The sequence below is a fragment of the Phoxinus phoxinus genome (genome assembly GCF_949152265.1).
Source record: "Phoxinus phoxinus genome assembly, chromosome: 12".
NCBI lineage: Eukaryota > Metazoa > Chordata > Actinopteri > Cypriniformes > Leuciscidae > Phoxinus > Phoxinus phoxinus.
The window spans coordinates 16,087,027-16,103,604 of NC_136887.1; the positions used below are offsets into that span (position 1 = coordinate 16,087,027).

General features: G+C 36.2%; 1 protein-coding gene across 6 annotated transcripts in view; it reads left to right on the forward strand.

Moving 5' to 3' along the window:
• arap3 (ArfGAP with RhoGAP domain, ankyrin repeat and PH domain 3) overlaps positions 1-16,320 on the forward strand; it is a 32,428-nt gene extending 16,108 nt beyond the window's left edge. For 2 of the 6 annotated variants that reach the window (XM_079629984.1, XM_079629985.1), the window contains 25 exons: positions 169-275; positions 1,146-1,345; positions 1,700-1,785; positions 1,928-2,110; positions 4,090-4,231; positions 4,754-4,858; positions 5,329-5,485; positions 5,588-5,690; positions 5,768-5,963; positions 6,089-6,152; positions 7,524-7,687; positions 7,789-8,001; positions 8,593-8,698; positions 8,776-8,923; positions 9,322-9,390; positions 9,502-9,576; positions 10,018-10,135; positions 10,278-10,406; positions 10,852-10,988; positions 11,067-11,149; positions 11,250-11,285; positions 12,722-12,785; positions 12,868-13,017; positions 13,113-13,151; positions 14,757-16,320. In XM_079629984.1, the coding sequence (XP_079486110.1) occupies positions 169-275; positions 1,146-1,345; positions 1,700-1,785; positions 1,928-2,110; positions 4,090-4,231; positions 4,754-4,858; positions 5,329-5,485; positions 5,588-5,690; positions 5,768-5,963; positions 6,089-6,152; positions 7,524-7,687; positions 7,789-8,001; positions 8,593-8,698; positions 8,776-8,923; positions 9,322-9,390; positions 9,502-9,576; positions 10,018-10,135; positions 10,278-10,406; positions 10,852-10,988; positions 11,067-11,149; positions 11,250-11,285; positions 12,722-12,785; positions 12,868-13,017; positions 13,113-13,151; positions 14,757-15,167 (3,285 nt within the window). In that variant the 3' untranslated portion in view covers positions 15,168-16,320. Of the gene's footprint in view, positions 1-168; positions 276-1,145; positions 1,346-1,699; positions 1,786-1,927; positions 2,111-4,089; positions 4,232-4,753; positions 4,859-5,325; positions 5,691-5,767; positions 5,964-6,088; positions 6,153-7,523; positions 7,688-7,788; positions 8,002-8,592; positions 8,699-8,775; positions 8,924-9,321; positions 9,391-9,501; positions 9,577-10,017; positions 10,136-10,277; positions 10,407-10,851; positions 11,150-11,249; positions 11,286-12,721; positions 12,786-12,867; positions 13,018-13,112; positions 13,152-14,756 lie in introns of all 6 variants that reach the window. The other 4 variants (XM_079629980.1, XM_079629981.1, XM_079629983.1 and 1 more) reach the window with 3 other exon arrangements.
• Positions 16,321-16,578: the final 258 nt, after the last annotated feature.

The following is a 16,578-nucleotide window of genomic DNA, read 5'->3' on the forward strand; positions in this document are numbered from 1 at the left end:
TTTACCTCTTTCTTCTCTCAATGTGATTCAGTTTGGGTGTTTTGAAAGTATTCTGAACATCCTATAGCATATGTACAATGCATTCAAAAGTAGCTTTAAATGATTTGCCTCATGGAGACTTGCTAATTCTTAAATTAAGGCTTACCCTTTGTGATATGTGTTTTACAGTGCTTTAAAAATGGGATTGGAATTACTCTAATTGAGGCCAGAGGTGCTACAATTCGTGATGGGAAGGGCAAGAGCTTTGATCTCATTACTCCTTATAAAACCTTCAGGTAAACAGTTCAAGTCACGCTATGCTTATGTTAAGTAGCTTGTATGTGTTTACCCCTATGTCATTTAATTCCAACACTGCAAAAACATTGTTTAATCTGTGATTTGTCTAGTTTCCATTTAATTCATCTTGAATTTAGTTTCTTTTTCTTACCCCTTAGTTTAAAAGAAGAAAAATCAACTAGCCAATGGGGTTCGCAAAATAAACTTAATGTATATTCTCTAAAAACAAGTCATATTATCATGCACAGCTTTGATTCTCTAAAGGGACTTTTATATATTTTTACTGGAAAACAAGACAAATATTTAAGAAAAATGGAAAAATAAAGATTTTTAGGTAATACATAAAAACCTTTATATACAACAAAATGTGTGTGTATATATATATATTGACACATTTAATTTTCTATTATGATTTTTTTAAATCTTTATACGTTCAAAAGGTTGTGAAATGTAATGTTTTTAAAACAAGTCACCAAGGCTCAGTAATAATGTGAAATAATATATAAAATATAAAATGACTGTTTTCTTTTTTAATATATTTTATAATGTGATTTATTCCTGTGATGACAAAGAAACCATTATAATAGGCTGATTTGCTGCTCAAGAAACATTTCTTATTATTATCAATGTTGAAAACTGTTATGCTGCTCAATATTTTTGTGGAAACAGCGACACACACACACACACGCACACACACACTATAAACATAGTTGAAATAAAATACATTTTGATCTGTTAAATTTCACTGCACACTTAAAGCGGTGACGTCATTCAGAGGTCTTTTCTCACTAAGTAACTATGCCAGACTAGAGACAATTAATAGGATCCATGAAGGCAGAGCATTAAGAGGATGTTGTGCACCCTCGCAGCTTTACGGCAGAGTCGGAGCGAGAGAAGCGGGACTGGATGGAGGCCCTGCAGGAATCTATAGCAGAAACACTATCTGATTATGAGGTGGCGGAGAAGATCTGGTCCAACAGGTCCAACAAGATCTGCGCAGACTGCAAAGCCATCAATCCAGACTGGGCATCCATTAATCTCTGTGTGGTCATCTGCAAGAATTGCGCAGGTGTGTGTGACTGATGTGGTTGTGTAAAGATTGGGTGTATTATCAGCTTGATGGTGTTTATAATTTAAATGGATAGAGCACAGTGAATTTGTCTGAATTAGACTGGTGTGAGATATTTAGCATTTTCCAAATAGTGATTATCTGGCATGGGTGACAGCAGTGCAGTGTCTTGGTTGATACAGATGGTATTAAGAGTTTCTAAGCTCATTTAAGAGTTCATATGAGTTCCTCCGTGCCGTAAACTGCAGATAAATGTGGCTCAGAGGCACCATATCAGGAAGTCTTTATGGGACAAAGAGAATGAATGGTGCGTGGAGAGTGATGTGGTGCCTCTTTTGTTCTGTCTGCCTGCAGGCCAGCATCGAAGTCTTGGCACAATGGTGTCGAAAGTGCAAAGTCTGAAACTGGACACCAGTGTGTGGAGCAATGAGATCGTTCAGGTATGGGTTGTCGTGTTTTTTTCTTCAGTGAAATGATCCTTATATTCCAGTTATCAGGATTCCTGATGAAATCCCCTGTGAGTTTACTACACTGTCTTATAAACATAATGGTTCATCTTGGCCTTATTTGTAAATGTTCTAGCTCTTCATAATGCTTGGGAACGATAGAGCGAATGAATTCTGGGCAGCCAGACTTCCTGTGACCGAGGAACTGGACTGTGATGCCTCCCCAGAACAGCGGAGAGAGTTTATCACCCACAAATACAAAGAAGGCAGATATCGCCACCCTCATCCCAGTTTCAGCACCCAAGAGGAACTTCTTAAGGTAAAGCATGAACCCTTTGCACTCACAGGGGACAGATGATGCAAAATTTTTTATTTTCTTCCGTATTCCTCATGAGGTATTGACATAACAATATCTATTTAATAACTATTGAGTTATTGCTCATTTCACATTTAAAGAAGTTAACCAATCATAACAGAGATTATTTATATATAGAAGTCTTAAAAGTACAGAACAAAATAAAAAAATCCCCTAAAGGGACCTTTAAAAAAAATCGTTTAACTTTCGTGTGCGCACAAGAAACTTTTACGTGCAGACGAGAAACTTTTGCGTGCTCGCGACACGAGAAACATTTGCGTGCTGAGAACCTATTCTGTGCACACAAGAAACTTTTCATTAATGCATTATCGTGCATTACAATTTACGGCTTATGTATACTATAACCTATTTCCTTTATGCGTCACTGCCATTTTTCTATGTAGAAAACGAGAGTATGAATGCGCATGAATTATTAAAGATCTATTTGCTCAAAATGTGTTTTTTGTAAGAGCAGTATATCTCTAATATCACGGCCTTATGTCTGATTTAACGAATTTAACTATGTCGTCGGACAAAGTGTAATGGTTCATAAAAAAAAACCCATTGGTACAGTAAAATACAGATAACAGATACATTTGGATTTCGTTTGGGCAGTATTTATATTGTCCCATATAAAACTTTTTACTGTACCAATATATCTATCTGATTGGCAATTAATGTACTTAAATTTTGTATTTCACAAGATCGAAACACCCATTATTAAACCACTTTGTCTGATTTAACGCATCCTTACAGTTGACAGAGAAATGCTGATTTTCTTCATTCAATTCTAACAACGCTTATTGCGAGCAGAGCCATAGATATAAAGGACTATAAAGCGCTGTGTTATATATCTTTATCAATTCATACGCATCCATACTCCTGTTTACTTCATAGTAAAATGGCAGTTATGCACAAAGGATATAGGTTATAGTAGCCTATACATAAACTGGAAACTGTAAATTACTGTGCTCGTGAAATAGTTTCTCGTTTGCTCGCAAAAAAGTTATTTGTGCACATGTGAAAGTCTGTATATATATATGTGTGTGTGTGACTGTATGTATGGGGGCTCTGTACAATTTATTTTATTTCACTGTTTTATTTTAAACTGACAGTTTAAAAGCACCAACATATCAGCGAATTTTTAAATTATTGTTTATTTTATTTTGCATTTTAATAATATTTATTAGTACTATTACTGCTACTACTAATTATTATTATGTGAAATTAATCTTAAAGTCATGGGTATTTCTACAGTAAATATAAATGGTTCTCAATAATGCTTAGTAATCATGAATGATAGGAAAGGCCATGGAAAAGTCAAGGGAATTAATTGTTCAAAAATGTAGAAATCATATATTCTTGCTAAGAGTCAGCAGTGTCTGAAGCCTTTGTGCAAACCGCGTGCAGATGCCCATACAGGTCTTTTGCACAGATAACAGTGAGCGAATGTTTTGAGTGCTACATAACCTCAACATCTTTGCACAATAAATGGTTTCCCCTTCCTCTTCTGCAATAAGCCCTTGATTTTGAAATACACACAATACTTCCTTAAGCGAGCTGCTGTGAACTATAGCAGTGGCCATTTCTCTGTGTAATAGCTTTGCTTCAAAAGAAAACTTTTAGATCAGTCCCCACTGGGGCAGTGAGGACATCCTGTCTTAATATAGCCAGAGCCATCTAAGTATTATGCCAGCGGTCAAGCCAAGATTAGTGTGTATTATTCTTTCTCAGGACTTTACCAAAGCTATCTTTTGTGTTTTTGGGCTACCCCCCCAGAATAAGAGAAGCATGTGCTGTGAATTGTAAATAATTAAGAAAGCTAATAAAAGGACTGCAATGAATAGATGGATTTTTGGAAGAAGCTTTGAATGTCCTTTGGCTGAATGTGCTATTAGCAGTGCATTTGTTTAAGTGTGTGTGCGTATGTGGTCTGCCTGCAGGCGCTGTGCACCGCCGTGACCGAGCAGAACCTCCTGAAGACAGTCACTCAGATTTTTGCGGAAGCTGAGGCCGTTCGACTCGCTGACGCTAATGGGAACGTTAAGCGCCTGTCCCCACATTACTCATACACACAGTCTGCAGGTATGATAGAGTCCTTTCCAGTACTTCACTACAAACATATTTCTTAAATGTGAAGTTTGTATTGAATTGGTACCAAACGGAAACTCAAAAAATACTGTAATCGAAATCCCAACAACAACAACACAAATCCAGACAGTTCTTTTAAAATTCTCTCTCTCCATGTGAACATGGTGCCAATGCTTTTATATTTTTGTTTTTCTGTACTTTGGAAAGCCTTGTAATTTTGGTCCTTGCATTTGTTGATAGATTTTTTATATGTAGTCTATTGTATTGTTTAGACACACTAATCAGTTTCCTGTTAAACAGATTATTACAGGTTATCCTGCCCCAGACTCAAGGCATTGGTTGAGCCATAAGCGAACACGTCAGACCACTCAGTTTTGAAAGCGCCACAGGGGAAAGTTAACCTATGAAAAATGTACTTGTGTATACTATAGGAGACAGAATTTAGCGTCAATAAAATGACATACCGCACCTGTAATATATGAAAGAAGTGTGAAGTATGACATTTTCTGGATTTAGATTCCTGTGTGTATGATGAGATCATGCAGCCCATCCTGTACTCCGGATACCTCTACAAGTCAGGGTCCTTGAACAAAGGGACATTATCCCGCAGAACCAGAGACGGTAGGCGACTGTGTGACAAAAACAAGCCTTGGCAGTGATTTAGGAGCCCAATGTACCGCTTCAGTATAAGCTGTTCAGTACTGTTTCATATACATAAAAATGGGAAAATATTAAATTCACTGTATTGTAAAGGTGCACATAGTAATTAAAATTCATTACAAAAGTTATGATACATTAAAAATATTATTTATAAGAAAGTAATACTTTTAATCAGCAAAAATACATGAAATTGATCAACAGTGACTGTGACATTTTTATAATATTATAAAATATTTCTGCTTCAAACAAATGCTGTGCTTTTGAACTTTCTATTCATCAAAGAATCCATAAAACTAATACAAAAAATACAGGAAAAAAATACTTTGTGCATATTTAATTACTACTGGTATACATTAGGAATGTTATCCTGGTTGTTGCAGATTTGTTTGTTTTTAATGACATTTTTGGTTGTATTTTTTATTTTTCAGCAGATTTTCAAAAGTACTGGTGTTCGGTGGAGAAGTCTATTCTCTTCTACGAGTCTGACAGATGTCATGAGCCCAGTATGAAGATCAATGTGAAAGACATCATCTGTTTAGGAGTGAACAGACCAGATTCCAGCAACAACAGCGGCGGCTTTATTGACAAGTGGGCGTCACTGCATAACAGAACATCTTTCAGATTTAGAAATGGTCACCGTGTCTTACATCAGAACATTCATAACAATCTGATTCTTGTTGTTCCTTTCAGATTTCGATACACTTTTGAACTTTACCTAACATCTGATAAACTGATCCAATTTGGCTTGGAGACTCCAGAGGCATTGCATAGTTGGGCGAAAGCAATAGGGAAGGTAAATATGAATCAGTCACAAGATATATGTTGTCACATCAGTGCATTAGATCTCACCTCGGTTTTGATCTCTGGCAGGCCACCACACCTCTCAGCTGTCACTGTCTGTTGGCGCGAGAGTTCGAGCGAGTGGGCGTACTGCGCTACAAGGCCATGCTAGACCCGCAGTGGAAAGAAGGCTTCTTTGTTCTGCAGAAGTCCAACCTGTTCATATGCCCTGGGAATGATGGAGCCGCTGAGGATATTATAAACCTGAAACGCCTACAGGAGCTCAGTGAGTCTTTTGGCTAAATCACTGTGACACTGATTCGATATTTCAGAGAAAATAATGCTGCTAAATGTATCCTCGAGGATTAATAAAGGAGCTATGTACTTATCCGTCTTTGTCTTGGGTTCAAGGCATTGCGTCAGAAACGGAGAACCATGAGAAGAAGGACATTCTGGTTCTTGTTGAGAAAGGAAGGTGGGTCTTTGACTTCTATGAATGCTTATTTTAAGCCAAATTAAACTTTTTAAAGTGCCCCTATTATGCTTTTTCGAATATTACCTTTCATGTAGTGTGTAATAAATGTCTGCAGAGTGTAAAAGTGCAGAGAAATTAGTTATTTTCTCTCAAAAGAAAGAACCGATTCTGAAAATTCTGTAATTCCAGTCTTCTTGCAAAAACATACGTAGGTTTTTAATAAATTTGCATACTGCCAGCCTATGGTCTACTTTGACTGTCCATGAACATCTATTTTGAACCTCAAACAACAAGAATGTTGTTGACATGTCAAGAAGACGCTGTTTTCTGCGCTGGGAAAGCAAAATCACTTTGCATGGATGAGGACTGAGGCACGAATTGATACGTGAAAACTGACCCCATCGCTACTGTTTGTATCCTTGTGAATCAAGATAGATATAGATATAGTATAGTATAGTATAGTATAGTATAGTATAGTATAGTATAGTATAGTATAGTATAGTATATACTAGATATAGTAATGGGCGATTTTTTTTTCGACATGCGCTGTAAGCAGTAGACCAATCACAACAGACTGGGCCGTCTGACCAATCAGCTGAATCGACCATTCGCAAAGACCCGTCCCCCTTAGTTACTGTCGCTATGTCCGACAAGCTACGCCGCTCTCACGCCACACCATGTTCTCACGCAGTGAAAAATACATCGTGGAGCAGAGAGGACACTGACAACACGCTGACAGACAGGACAGACCAGATTACTTTTCGGTTACTTTTGATATTAAACAAAGTCTCACCTTTCAAATTTGGTCATTTTTTAAAAGAAATAAAAATTTTTAAACAATAAATACAGTTGTGGCTCTTTAATGTGTCGTGACAGATCGCTGTATTAGAATCAGTTAAAGCTGCTCGTGAACCGATCATTTCTTCCTTCTAGTTAATTTATAGCATCAAATAAACATGAATGAACATAAGAAGGAATGTTGTTTTAACCGCGGAAAGGCGTCAGTACACACCGTTTTTCAAGTTCAAATCAATCTACTAACTCTCCTAACTGCTTTCTCGGACAAAATGGTGGATGGCGAAGTACGATTGGTCAGATCACGTGTTAATCAAGCTCCCTGCGAAGGGTCAATTGGCTCTCAGAAAAGAGGGGTTTAAAGAGAATGAATCCTTTATCAAACAGTTTCAGACACTGAGAGAAAAGAGGTGATGCTGCAATATATATTTTTGTGTTTTTTGACCTTGGATGTATGTAAACCTATTGTAGGAGACCTCCAAAACTAAATTAGGAACCTTTTAGGTTGCGTAATATGGGCACTTTAATTACAAAGAAGAAAAAGTCCCACTAAATAAAGAATGACTGTGCCTGCAGGACTCTGCATCTGCAGGGCATGGGAAGGACCGATTTCTCCCTGTGGTACGCAGACATCCAGAAGTCTGCGGGAGGGAAAGGAAACAACCTTAAAGACCAGCAGCTCAGCAGAAATGACATCCCCATCATTGTAGACAGTTGCATTGCATTCATAACCCAGTATGGTGAGAAGATGATGTCCTTCTGATTCATGTGCTTTATATTATATTCCCTGGGTTATAACATTAACATTAGAATCCAACTGATGTATAACTCTCTTACACAGGTCTGGGCCATGAGGGTATATACAGGAAAAATGGTGCAAAGTCCAGAATCAAGCTTTTGATGGAAGAATTTCGTAGGGATGCCCGTAATGTGAAGCTACGCATTGGAGATAACTTCATAGAGGACGTGACGGATGTACTGAAAAGGTTCTTTCGGGAGATTGATGATCCCATATTCATGGCTGATCTTCACCCCTTCTGGAGGGAAGCTGCCAGTTAGTACAGTAAACTGCATATAAACCTTTAAACAAAGAAGATTGATCATTATTATGGGTTTTTATCAGCATAATGTCTATGACGTGGATCTGTGGCATGCTTACTAATTGCAAACGATAATTTTGATGGAACATACACCGCTGTTCAAAAGTGTGGGGTTTTTAAAACTTTTTATTTTCTACATTTATTTGATCAAAATACAGTAAAACAGTAATGTGAAATATTATTACCATTTTAAAAATGTTTTCGGATTAAATATATAGAAAATTTAATTTAATTCCTGTGATAGCAAAGCTGAATTTTCAGCATCATTACTCCAGTCTTCAGTCACATGATCCTTCAGAAATCATTTTAATATGATTATTCATGCTTTAGAAACTTTTATTATTAATTATTTTTAAATTAATAAAACATTATTATCTGTTGACATTGAATGTGTATTGTTAAATGCAAGTATATAACAAAAAAATGGATTTCGCAACCATAGACATAAAGCTGAAAACAACCCAGAATATTAAAATAACTGACAACACGGATACAGTATTTTGTATAGTTTGTGCTGTCTCAGTGATTTCTCATACTATATTCAGAGATACCTCTAAAGCCGCAGCGCTTGGACCGATACAAAGAGCTGATTCGAGGTTTGCCACGGGTCAACAGGACTACTTTGGCAGCACTCATCAGTCATCTCTACAGGTGAGTCTTCATTCTGAATCAGGTCTGTTTTTGTTATTCTAGCAACTCTTACACTGCGGCCTCTTCCTCTTTCTTAGGGTACAGAAGTGTGCTGATCTGAATCAGATGTGCACTAAGAACTTGTCACTGCTGTTTGCACCCAGCCTGTTTCAGACTGATGGAAAAGGAGAACATGAGGTCAAAATCATAGAAGACCTCATTGATAACTATCTGTATATATTTGATGTAAGTGGATAACTTCATGGCATGATATTTTAAGATCTAATATGACATTTTACGGTGTTAAAGACCTTTGCAAAAAAAGTGCTGTGGTGCAGTTATACGGTAATATTAGATGACGATACAGTAGCCAAGTAGTTTGATATACAATATACAATGTAACTGAATGATTTGCACGGTATTCAAAATTAATTAATTAATATTATAAAATTAATATAATTAATAAAATTAATAAGAATACCATAATGATACAGTGGTACAAAAAACCTCACAAAAAATATGGTAGTACCATTGAACATTTGGTACTTTTCATGGAATTTAATTTAGTTTGAATATGAATATTTTTTGTTAATAATGTTTTGTAATTTTTTTAATGTTTTTTGTGTGTGTGTGTGTTTGATCAGATTGATGAAGAGCATCAAACTCAGATTGAACTGGAAATCAGTTTGATAACCACTTGGAGGGACACGCAGGTAGAGCAATTTATATGTAATTTTTTATCATATATTGTATTTCTCTTCCTATCTCTCTTTAATGTGTATATATATATAATTATTATTATATTTTCTTTCTTTTTCTTGTAGCTTTCACAGGCAGGGGACTTGATTATTGAAGTTTATCTAGAAGAAAAAATACCTGATTGCTGCATCACTCTGAAAGTAAGGGATCATATTTGAAAAAATTATGAATGCATTTGTGTGTGTATACAGTATGTGTGTGTATATATATATATATATATATATATATATATATATATATATATATATATTTTTATGAAGATGACTTCTTTCAGAAAATATAATGTGATATGTTGTGATTTTTTTTTTTTAATAAAACTATTTTAACCAATTTTTCGGTTCTACATTGTGTAAAAATTTAGTTTAAATGTATTATTATTATTATTAGTAGTACACTAGTATATAGATGGACTCAAAGCTAACATATATAAAATAATATTGTAGTCAAATCTTTATTTCATCTATAGAGAAGTCTGCTTCATGTCTGTGACTGATTTTTGACTTAGAGTTGCTGTTGCACATCATTACCACATGGTGGCAGATTGAAACCATTATTGCAAACCCTTATGTGTCTCTCCACAGGTGTCCCCCACTATGTGTGCTGAGGAGCTGACCAATCAGGTGCTGTACATGAGAAATATTCCTCCTGGGGAAAAAGACGTGTGGATGACCTTTGAGGCCATTGAGGAAGGAGAGCTGGGTAAAACAAATTACACCCCAATTTGCTTAAGCACAGTTTTACTTTTGATCACTACTAAAATTAGGAGGAAACAGCAGAGCAATCAATGTTTTTTTAAGGCTGGGTAAAAACAGTAGATAAATGCAGGATGTCATTTCTGCAGAGCGACCTCTTCACCCCAAAGAGAAGGTTCTGGAACAAGCTCTACAGTGGTGTAAAATGGCCGACCCCAGCTCGGCATATCTGGTGGTGAAGAAGGTGCCTAGAGGAGAAGCTATAGACATTTTCACAGGTGAAAGCATATTCATTTCATTAGATGAACTATCTTCTTTCAGAGAATATAATGAAGTGATGAATGTATTTCAAAATTAAAATCCAAGTTGAAAATATTTGAACCAATTTTCCGGTTCTGCATTGTGACAAACTATTTTTTTTATGTACAAATATCCAATATAATCTCTCCACTAATTTGAGGTCATATAATGTATAAAAATTTGACTTTTTAAAAGTTTGGGGTAGATAACATAAAAAAAAAAGAGTTTTTGAAAGAAGTGTCTTATGTTCACCAAGGCTGCATTTATGTGATCAAAAATACAGTAAAAACGTAAATTTTTTAAATATTACAATTTAGTGTTTTGCTATATTTTAAAATCTAATTTATTCTTGTGATGCAAAGCTGAATCATATATATATATTACAAGGATGCATTAATTTGATCTCTGTGTTGTGGGTTGCAGCCTATAAGAGTGAGATTGTGAAGTCTGGAGTACTGAAGTGTCGGGAAGAGCCGCCCAAACTCTTGCAAGGAAACAAATTCCAGGAGCGATCATTCCAAATTAAAGACCACAGACTACTCCTGCTGAAGGACAAAAAGGTATGTGTACAGTTCATCCTCAGCTCCTTCATAATTCATGGTGCAATTCAACATTTCAGCATCTTTCCCACATCGCAGAGCAACAAGCCCGAGAAAGAGTGGCAACTGAAAACCTTGAAGATTTACATGGGGATCAGAAAGAAGTTAAAGCCACCAACAAAGTAAGATGCATGCTTCACAATTCTGCTTTTAGATCTAATGAACATTCTTTCCATCAGTGAACCTTATAAAACTTGAAATAATGAGTGTATTTGTTTGCAGATGGGGATTAACAGTATTGCTGGATAAACAGCAATTGTAAGTATTATTTAAATGTGTTATACTGTACATGGAATATATCAGGAATCCATAATCCATGTTTTTTAATGCATATATAAAGGTTGCCTTTTAAATACTTTATTCTGATTGGTCAGTTTCTGCATTCTAAATTTTGTAGGATGGCTAAAAACTGTACATTTAACCAGTGTTAGTTTTATGTCTCCATTACTTCTCATTTAATAAAATAATTGTACGCTGTTTTGCTCTATCCTCTGTGCTTCCCCGTTCGCCAATAGTCATATGTCTTACGTCAGGTCAGAGGTCACTCTTCCTACCGGAACCAAAGAACGTATATTGACAAGAAGTGAAAGCCAATAGAACGTTCCATTGCAACACCAGCGCCCAGCAGCAGCCCTACGTTTCCGCCATTTTGGGGTGAAAGCGACTCGGCAGTCCACTACTAGTGATGTGTCGTTCGCGAAGGAGCCGGCTCTAAGAGCCGATTCTTTGAAAAGAGCCGGACTTCCCATCACTATCCACTAGCTTCTTGCTGTCGCTATGGCAATATCAGCTGCTTTATATATATAAAAAGTACATTAAAGATCAAATCCTAACTGAATGATGACAACATATAATAACGTACAATCACTAGACTAGTGATCATCAAATCCCGTTTAACAGTTTATTTCACAGACTTAGACAAGTCTTCTTTTCCCCACAAAACCTTCAGTTTGGTTTGACATTCTTTGAAGTTCAAGTATTAGCATTTCAAACACTGAATTAATACCAATATATAAAATTAAGTGGACATGCTGCATGTCATAAATCATTATTATGGTTTCTATGGCTAGGACCAGCAGTTCCTAGAAGGAATTAAGTTTACTAACGTTACTAGACTAAAAAAACAGTTAACGTTAGAGTTGCATGCCATAAAGGCCAAATTTACCTGTCAGGGTCTTTGGGAAACCGATGAAAGGCAAGATTTGTACTGCACTGATAGTTTTTGCAGTTTATTGCCGAGCACTGCTTTCTTTTATTCCACTTGGACTTCGTTGTCATTCTGTTTGTTTATGTGTAACTGTTACGGTAACTGTTATCTGTGCTGTTGTCCAGTAACTCCAGTTGGAATCTTCACCCCAAAATGGTGGCCGCGCCACCTAGTGGCTGTTACCCAGAAAGCATCAGAGTTTCGCCTCTTGTTCTTCTATACTCTTTGCCGGAACTATTGGCTCATACCAACTTAATAACTTAGGCTATTAAATAGCAGTCCCAGACTAGTCTCAATAACTTAATAACCAATTTCGAGAAATAAATTAGCTTTGGTTCAAATCCCTAAAAATTGGGGTCGTGGCTTAATGACCATATGAACATGTGGGTCCCATGGCCGAACCAGTTGAGAACCACTGCTATAGGCTTTATAGAAAGTGTCTATTTATAGCTACAATTAACCACAATCGCTCTCCTTGACCTCACAGGTACCTTAGCTGTTCCTGTGAAACGGAGTTATGGGACTGGATGACTAATTTACTAAAAGCACAGGTACAGCACATTTTAAACTGAACATATCTGAACATTCATCGAGATTTCAAAGTCGTAATTTCACAATGACGTCCTCCCTCAGAACGATGATCTGCGCCCACCCGTGATGAGACGGCACTCTTCCTCCGACATCTCCAAGCAGAAGTTTGGCACCATGCCGCTAGTGCCCATCCGAGGAGAGGAGAGCAACACCAACTCCAACTCCACCATGCTCTCCGCCAACCAGACTCTGGTAGAACACGACAGCGCCCTCTAGTGGCTCGGTGCATGTCACGCTTGCTTGTTTTTGCTTTGAGATTAACCTTTTTTGTGTGTGTGTTTTTGCAGAGAAAGCTTCACACGAGAAGAGCACTCTCTATGTTCTTTGTAAGTGTTACTTTTTATCTGCAGATGAACCCAATGCAGTTCATGTAATTCAGTTTTCACACCTTTGCATGCAAGTTTGTTGCCGTTTGGTCAATACGATTACTCCGATTACAGTGGCTGGTCAAAATGTAAAAGTAGGAGGTTTGAAAAGTATCGAATGACCTTTGCGTTTAACAAGCGCTCAAAAGTTTAGGAGTGCGCTCTACAAAAGAGCCTATACTTAATTTAGGAACTCCCTTTGACTTCCTCGCTCCTTCCCCCTCATTCCTGTTGGGAAAGCAGGGTTTCCTGGTATGACAGGATGCGTTTGTGGGAAGAATGCTTCTACTGCATTGTCCTGCAACTGTAGCCTTGAGGGAGGGCAGGGGGTTTTGGGAAAGTGCCGCAGCCTCTGGTGTGTCCCAGCCCAAAAGCGTTCGCGAGCAAATTGTCCGCGGGCTTCATGCTTTTGTCCTCAATGCATTCGGCAATTATCTCTGATACTGAGACAAAAGTTTCAACTCAGAAAAGGAAGTCATTTGTTTTGAACCACAAATACTTGTGTTCACATAATGGTAGATCATCTAACGAGATATCTGGCAGATTAGGTATTTTCATGAGGTTATAGTCACTAGTGTGTTTGGATGCGCTATACATTCAAAGCTGTTTATGCAGAGATATTTAGTTATTATTTATTAATTTACAATAGTTATAGCATAAATTAAAAATAATAAATTAAAGTAATAATAATAATATGTAATAAAATGTTCATATAATAGTGTACTCACTATATTTTAAGTATACAATATAATTCACAATATAATATGGTTCATTTAATATATTACAAAATGTAATGGCATACTATTATATAACACATAATAATAATAATGTATAAACTATAAAATATATTATTATAGTCACTGTATTATGAAAATGTAATAATTTAAAAGAGCTTAAATAGTATAATAAAATTAATGAAAAAAAAAAATGTAATATACAATAAAATTAATAAACACAAAGTTATTTATAAAATTATTAAAATAAAGTAGTAGTGGTAGTGTAATATTATAAGGTCCATATAATGATACACAATTTAATATATTGGCTCATTTCATATATTGAAAAATGTGATGTCATACTATAATAATATATTTATAGTTTATATTATTATGTGATATTATGAGGTTAATACAATAGTATATTCACTGTATTATGAAAATGTAATATAAAGAGCTTAAAAATAGTATAATAAAAATAAATAAAACATAATAATAAAATTAAGAAATAGTAAAAAAAAAAAAAAAAACTACAAAAAAAATTATAAACACCAAGTTATTTATTACAATGATATAATAATATAGCAATTACCGGTACAGATACATATGTTATTTTTGAAAAATACATTTATATGATTATTATCATTATTCATTGAATATTGTGCTCTTATGTTGCTGTTGTTTTAAATTAAATTCAACTTATTTCTATGGTGTTTTTCACAACTTTTTATAACTGTAATGGTGTGTTATGTGTTTAATAACTGAGCTCAGTGCTGTTGTGTGAACTGTACCACAGATATGGTTTTGACCTCCTGGTATGCCTTGCCATTGTTTTCTTTTTCGCTCTCAGCCCATGAAGATGCAGCAGGACTCGTTCGAGGAGCGCATTGAAAGCCCCGAGCCTTTGTATGAGGAGGTGGGCGACTTCGGTCTGCAGGTGCTCAAGTCTTTGGAGACGAGTTTCCTTTCCAGTGCTCCCGCAGAGACACAGGAGGTTCCCGCACGGCCCGTCAGCCTGGGACAGAGGAAGACCGCCTCCCTGGATCGCATGGTTGGGTCTCACCCTGTGCACTCTCTGTCCTCCTCTGGCCAATCTCTAGACACCCTGAGCCAGGACGACTCTCTGCCCGTCCCAGGTAGGCACAGGTCGCACAGATCATGTAGCCCGCAACAGGAACTGCTGTTACAGGAACTCTCCACTATGTTCTGCAAGAAAGCGGAGTCTGAAGAGCAGCACAGTACCGAGAACCTTAGAGACTAGACAGATCCCAAGAGTATGTTTGCTTTGGAACTTGAAATTGCTGTTATGAAATTGCCATGTTTGAAACCGGCTAGTATTAAAATGATCTGTTTATTAACATAAAACATTACTACAAAGTATTGTGCCAAAGCAGTCACTGGATTTAAGATACAAATCTGTGCTATAATTGTTTTGTATAAATTGGTTAAACCTATGTCGGCATGCACATTCGTTGACTTTGTTACACTAAAACTGACCTCTCGACATTTTAACGAATTTCACTTTTTGTTATTATTATATTTTATCGGTCTATTATTTGTACCTAAAGATAAGTTTCACTTAGTAACTAAAAAAAAAACATGGCTCAGTAACATTGTATTTTCTCTATAACTGTAAAAAATGATTCGTTATGCATGGTCTGTAATACATAATTTTACAGAGATATTCCCGGACTGCAGACTGATTAAATGAGTACTGTACGTATGTGTGCATTTCAGTTCTCCTGTGACTTTGACCAGATCTTTTTATATGTATACTGTTTATTATATTTATTAATTTATTTATATAGGCTATTTGATATTTCTCAGTGTTTGGAAACGCAGTGAAGGAACATTATTATCAGAAGGAAGGCAGTTTCTTCAGTTTGGACGGGAACAGTAGAGGGCAGTATAGATACAGCACACGATGTCATGACAATCTATAGCGTTTTCACTTCTCTTTACAGGCATTAATCAAAGGCATGTACAGTTCTATAAAGTCTCATAACAAAATAAATCTGTTCCTACCCTGAATTTTTCTTTGTATTTCAATAAAACATTTTTGAGTGTTCTTCCAATGTATAAATTAGTTTTTGGCACTCGTTTTCCAATAGATATGAGCACTACTGTACTGAATTCCTTACTGCTAGAATTGCTTGTATGATATAGTGCTAAAATGGATTTTGTATAGTATGGTATCGCATGGTATACTCCATAAGGATACTTTGATACTTTATAGTTTATAGTTAGCATAAAAAGTTTCCATGCATTGATTAATTTTGTTCATATGCACTTCTGTGTTTTAACTTTTTGAATTGAATTAGTCTAAATGTAAATGTTTTTTGCCTCTGAGATCTTCGTGGTTTATATTGAGTCATTGTGTGTACAAATAAATGCTGAGGCATCAATATCAAGATAATTATTTGTCACATGAATTAGTATCCTAATGTATTGAAGGTGAAACTTCTGTATAAATGGGGTTGAGGTATTGACTTGAGTCTTCAGGTGTAGAGGAAGCAGTTTGAGTAAAACCGGATTATTTTTGGTTATGAGAGCAAGCATGTAGGCCTGGCTGAGGATCAGTCAATCAAAAGTGTCTTCTGGGGAGATTTGACTTTAAGAGTAATCTTATTATCCACGCTTTTAACTGGACACCTCTGAAGTAACCTTGTCAT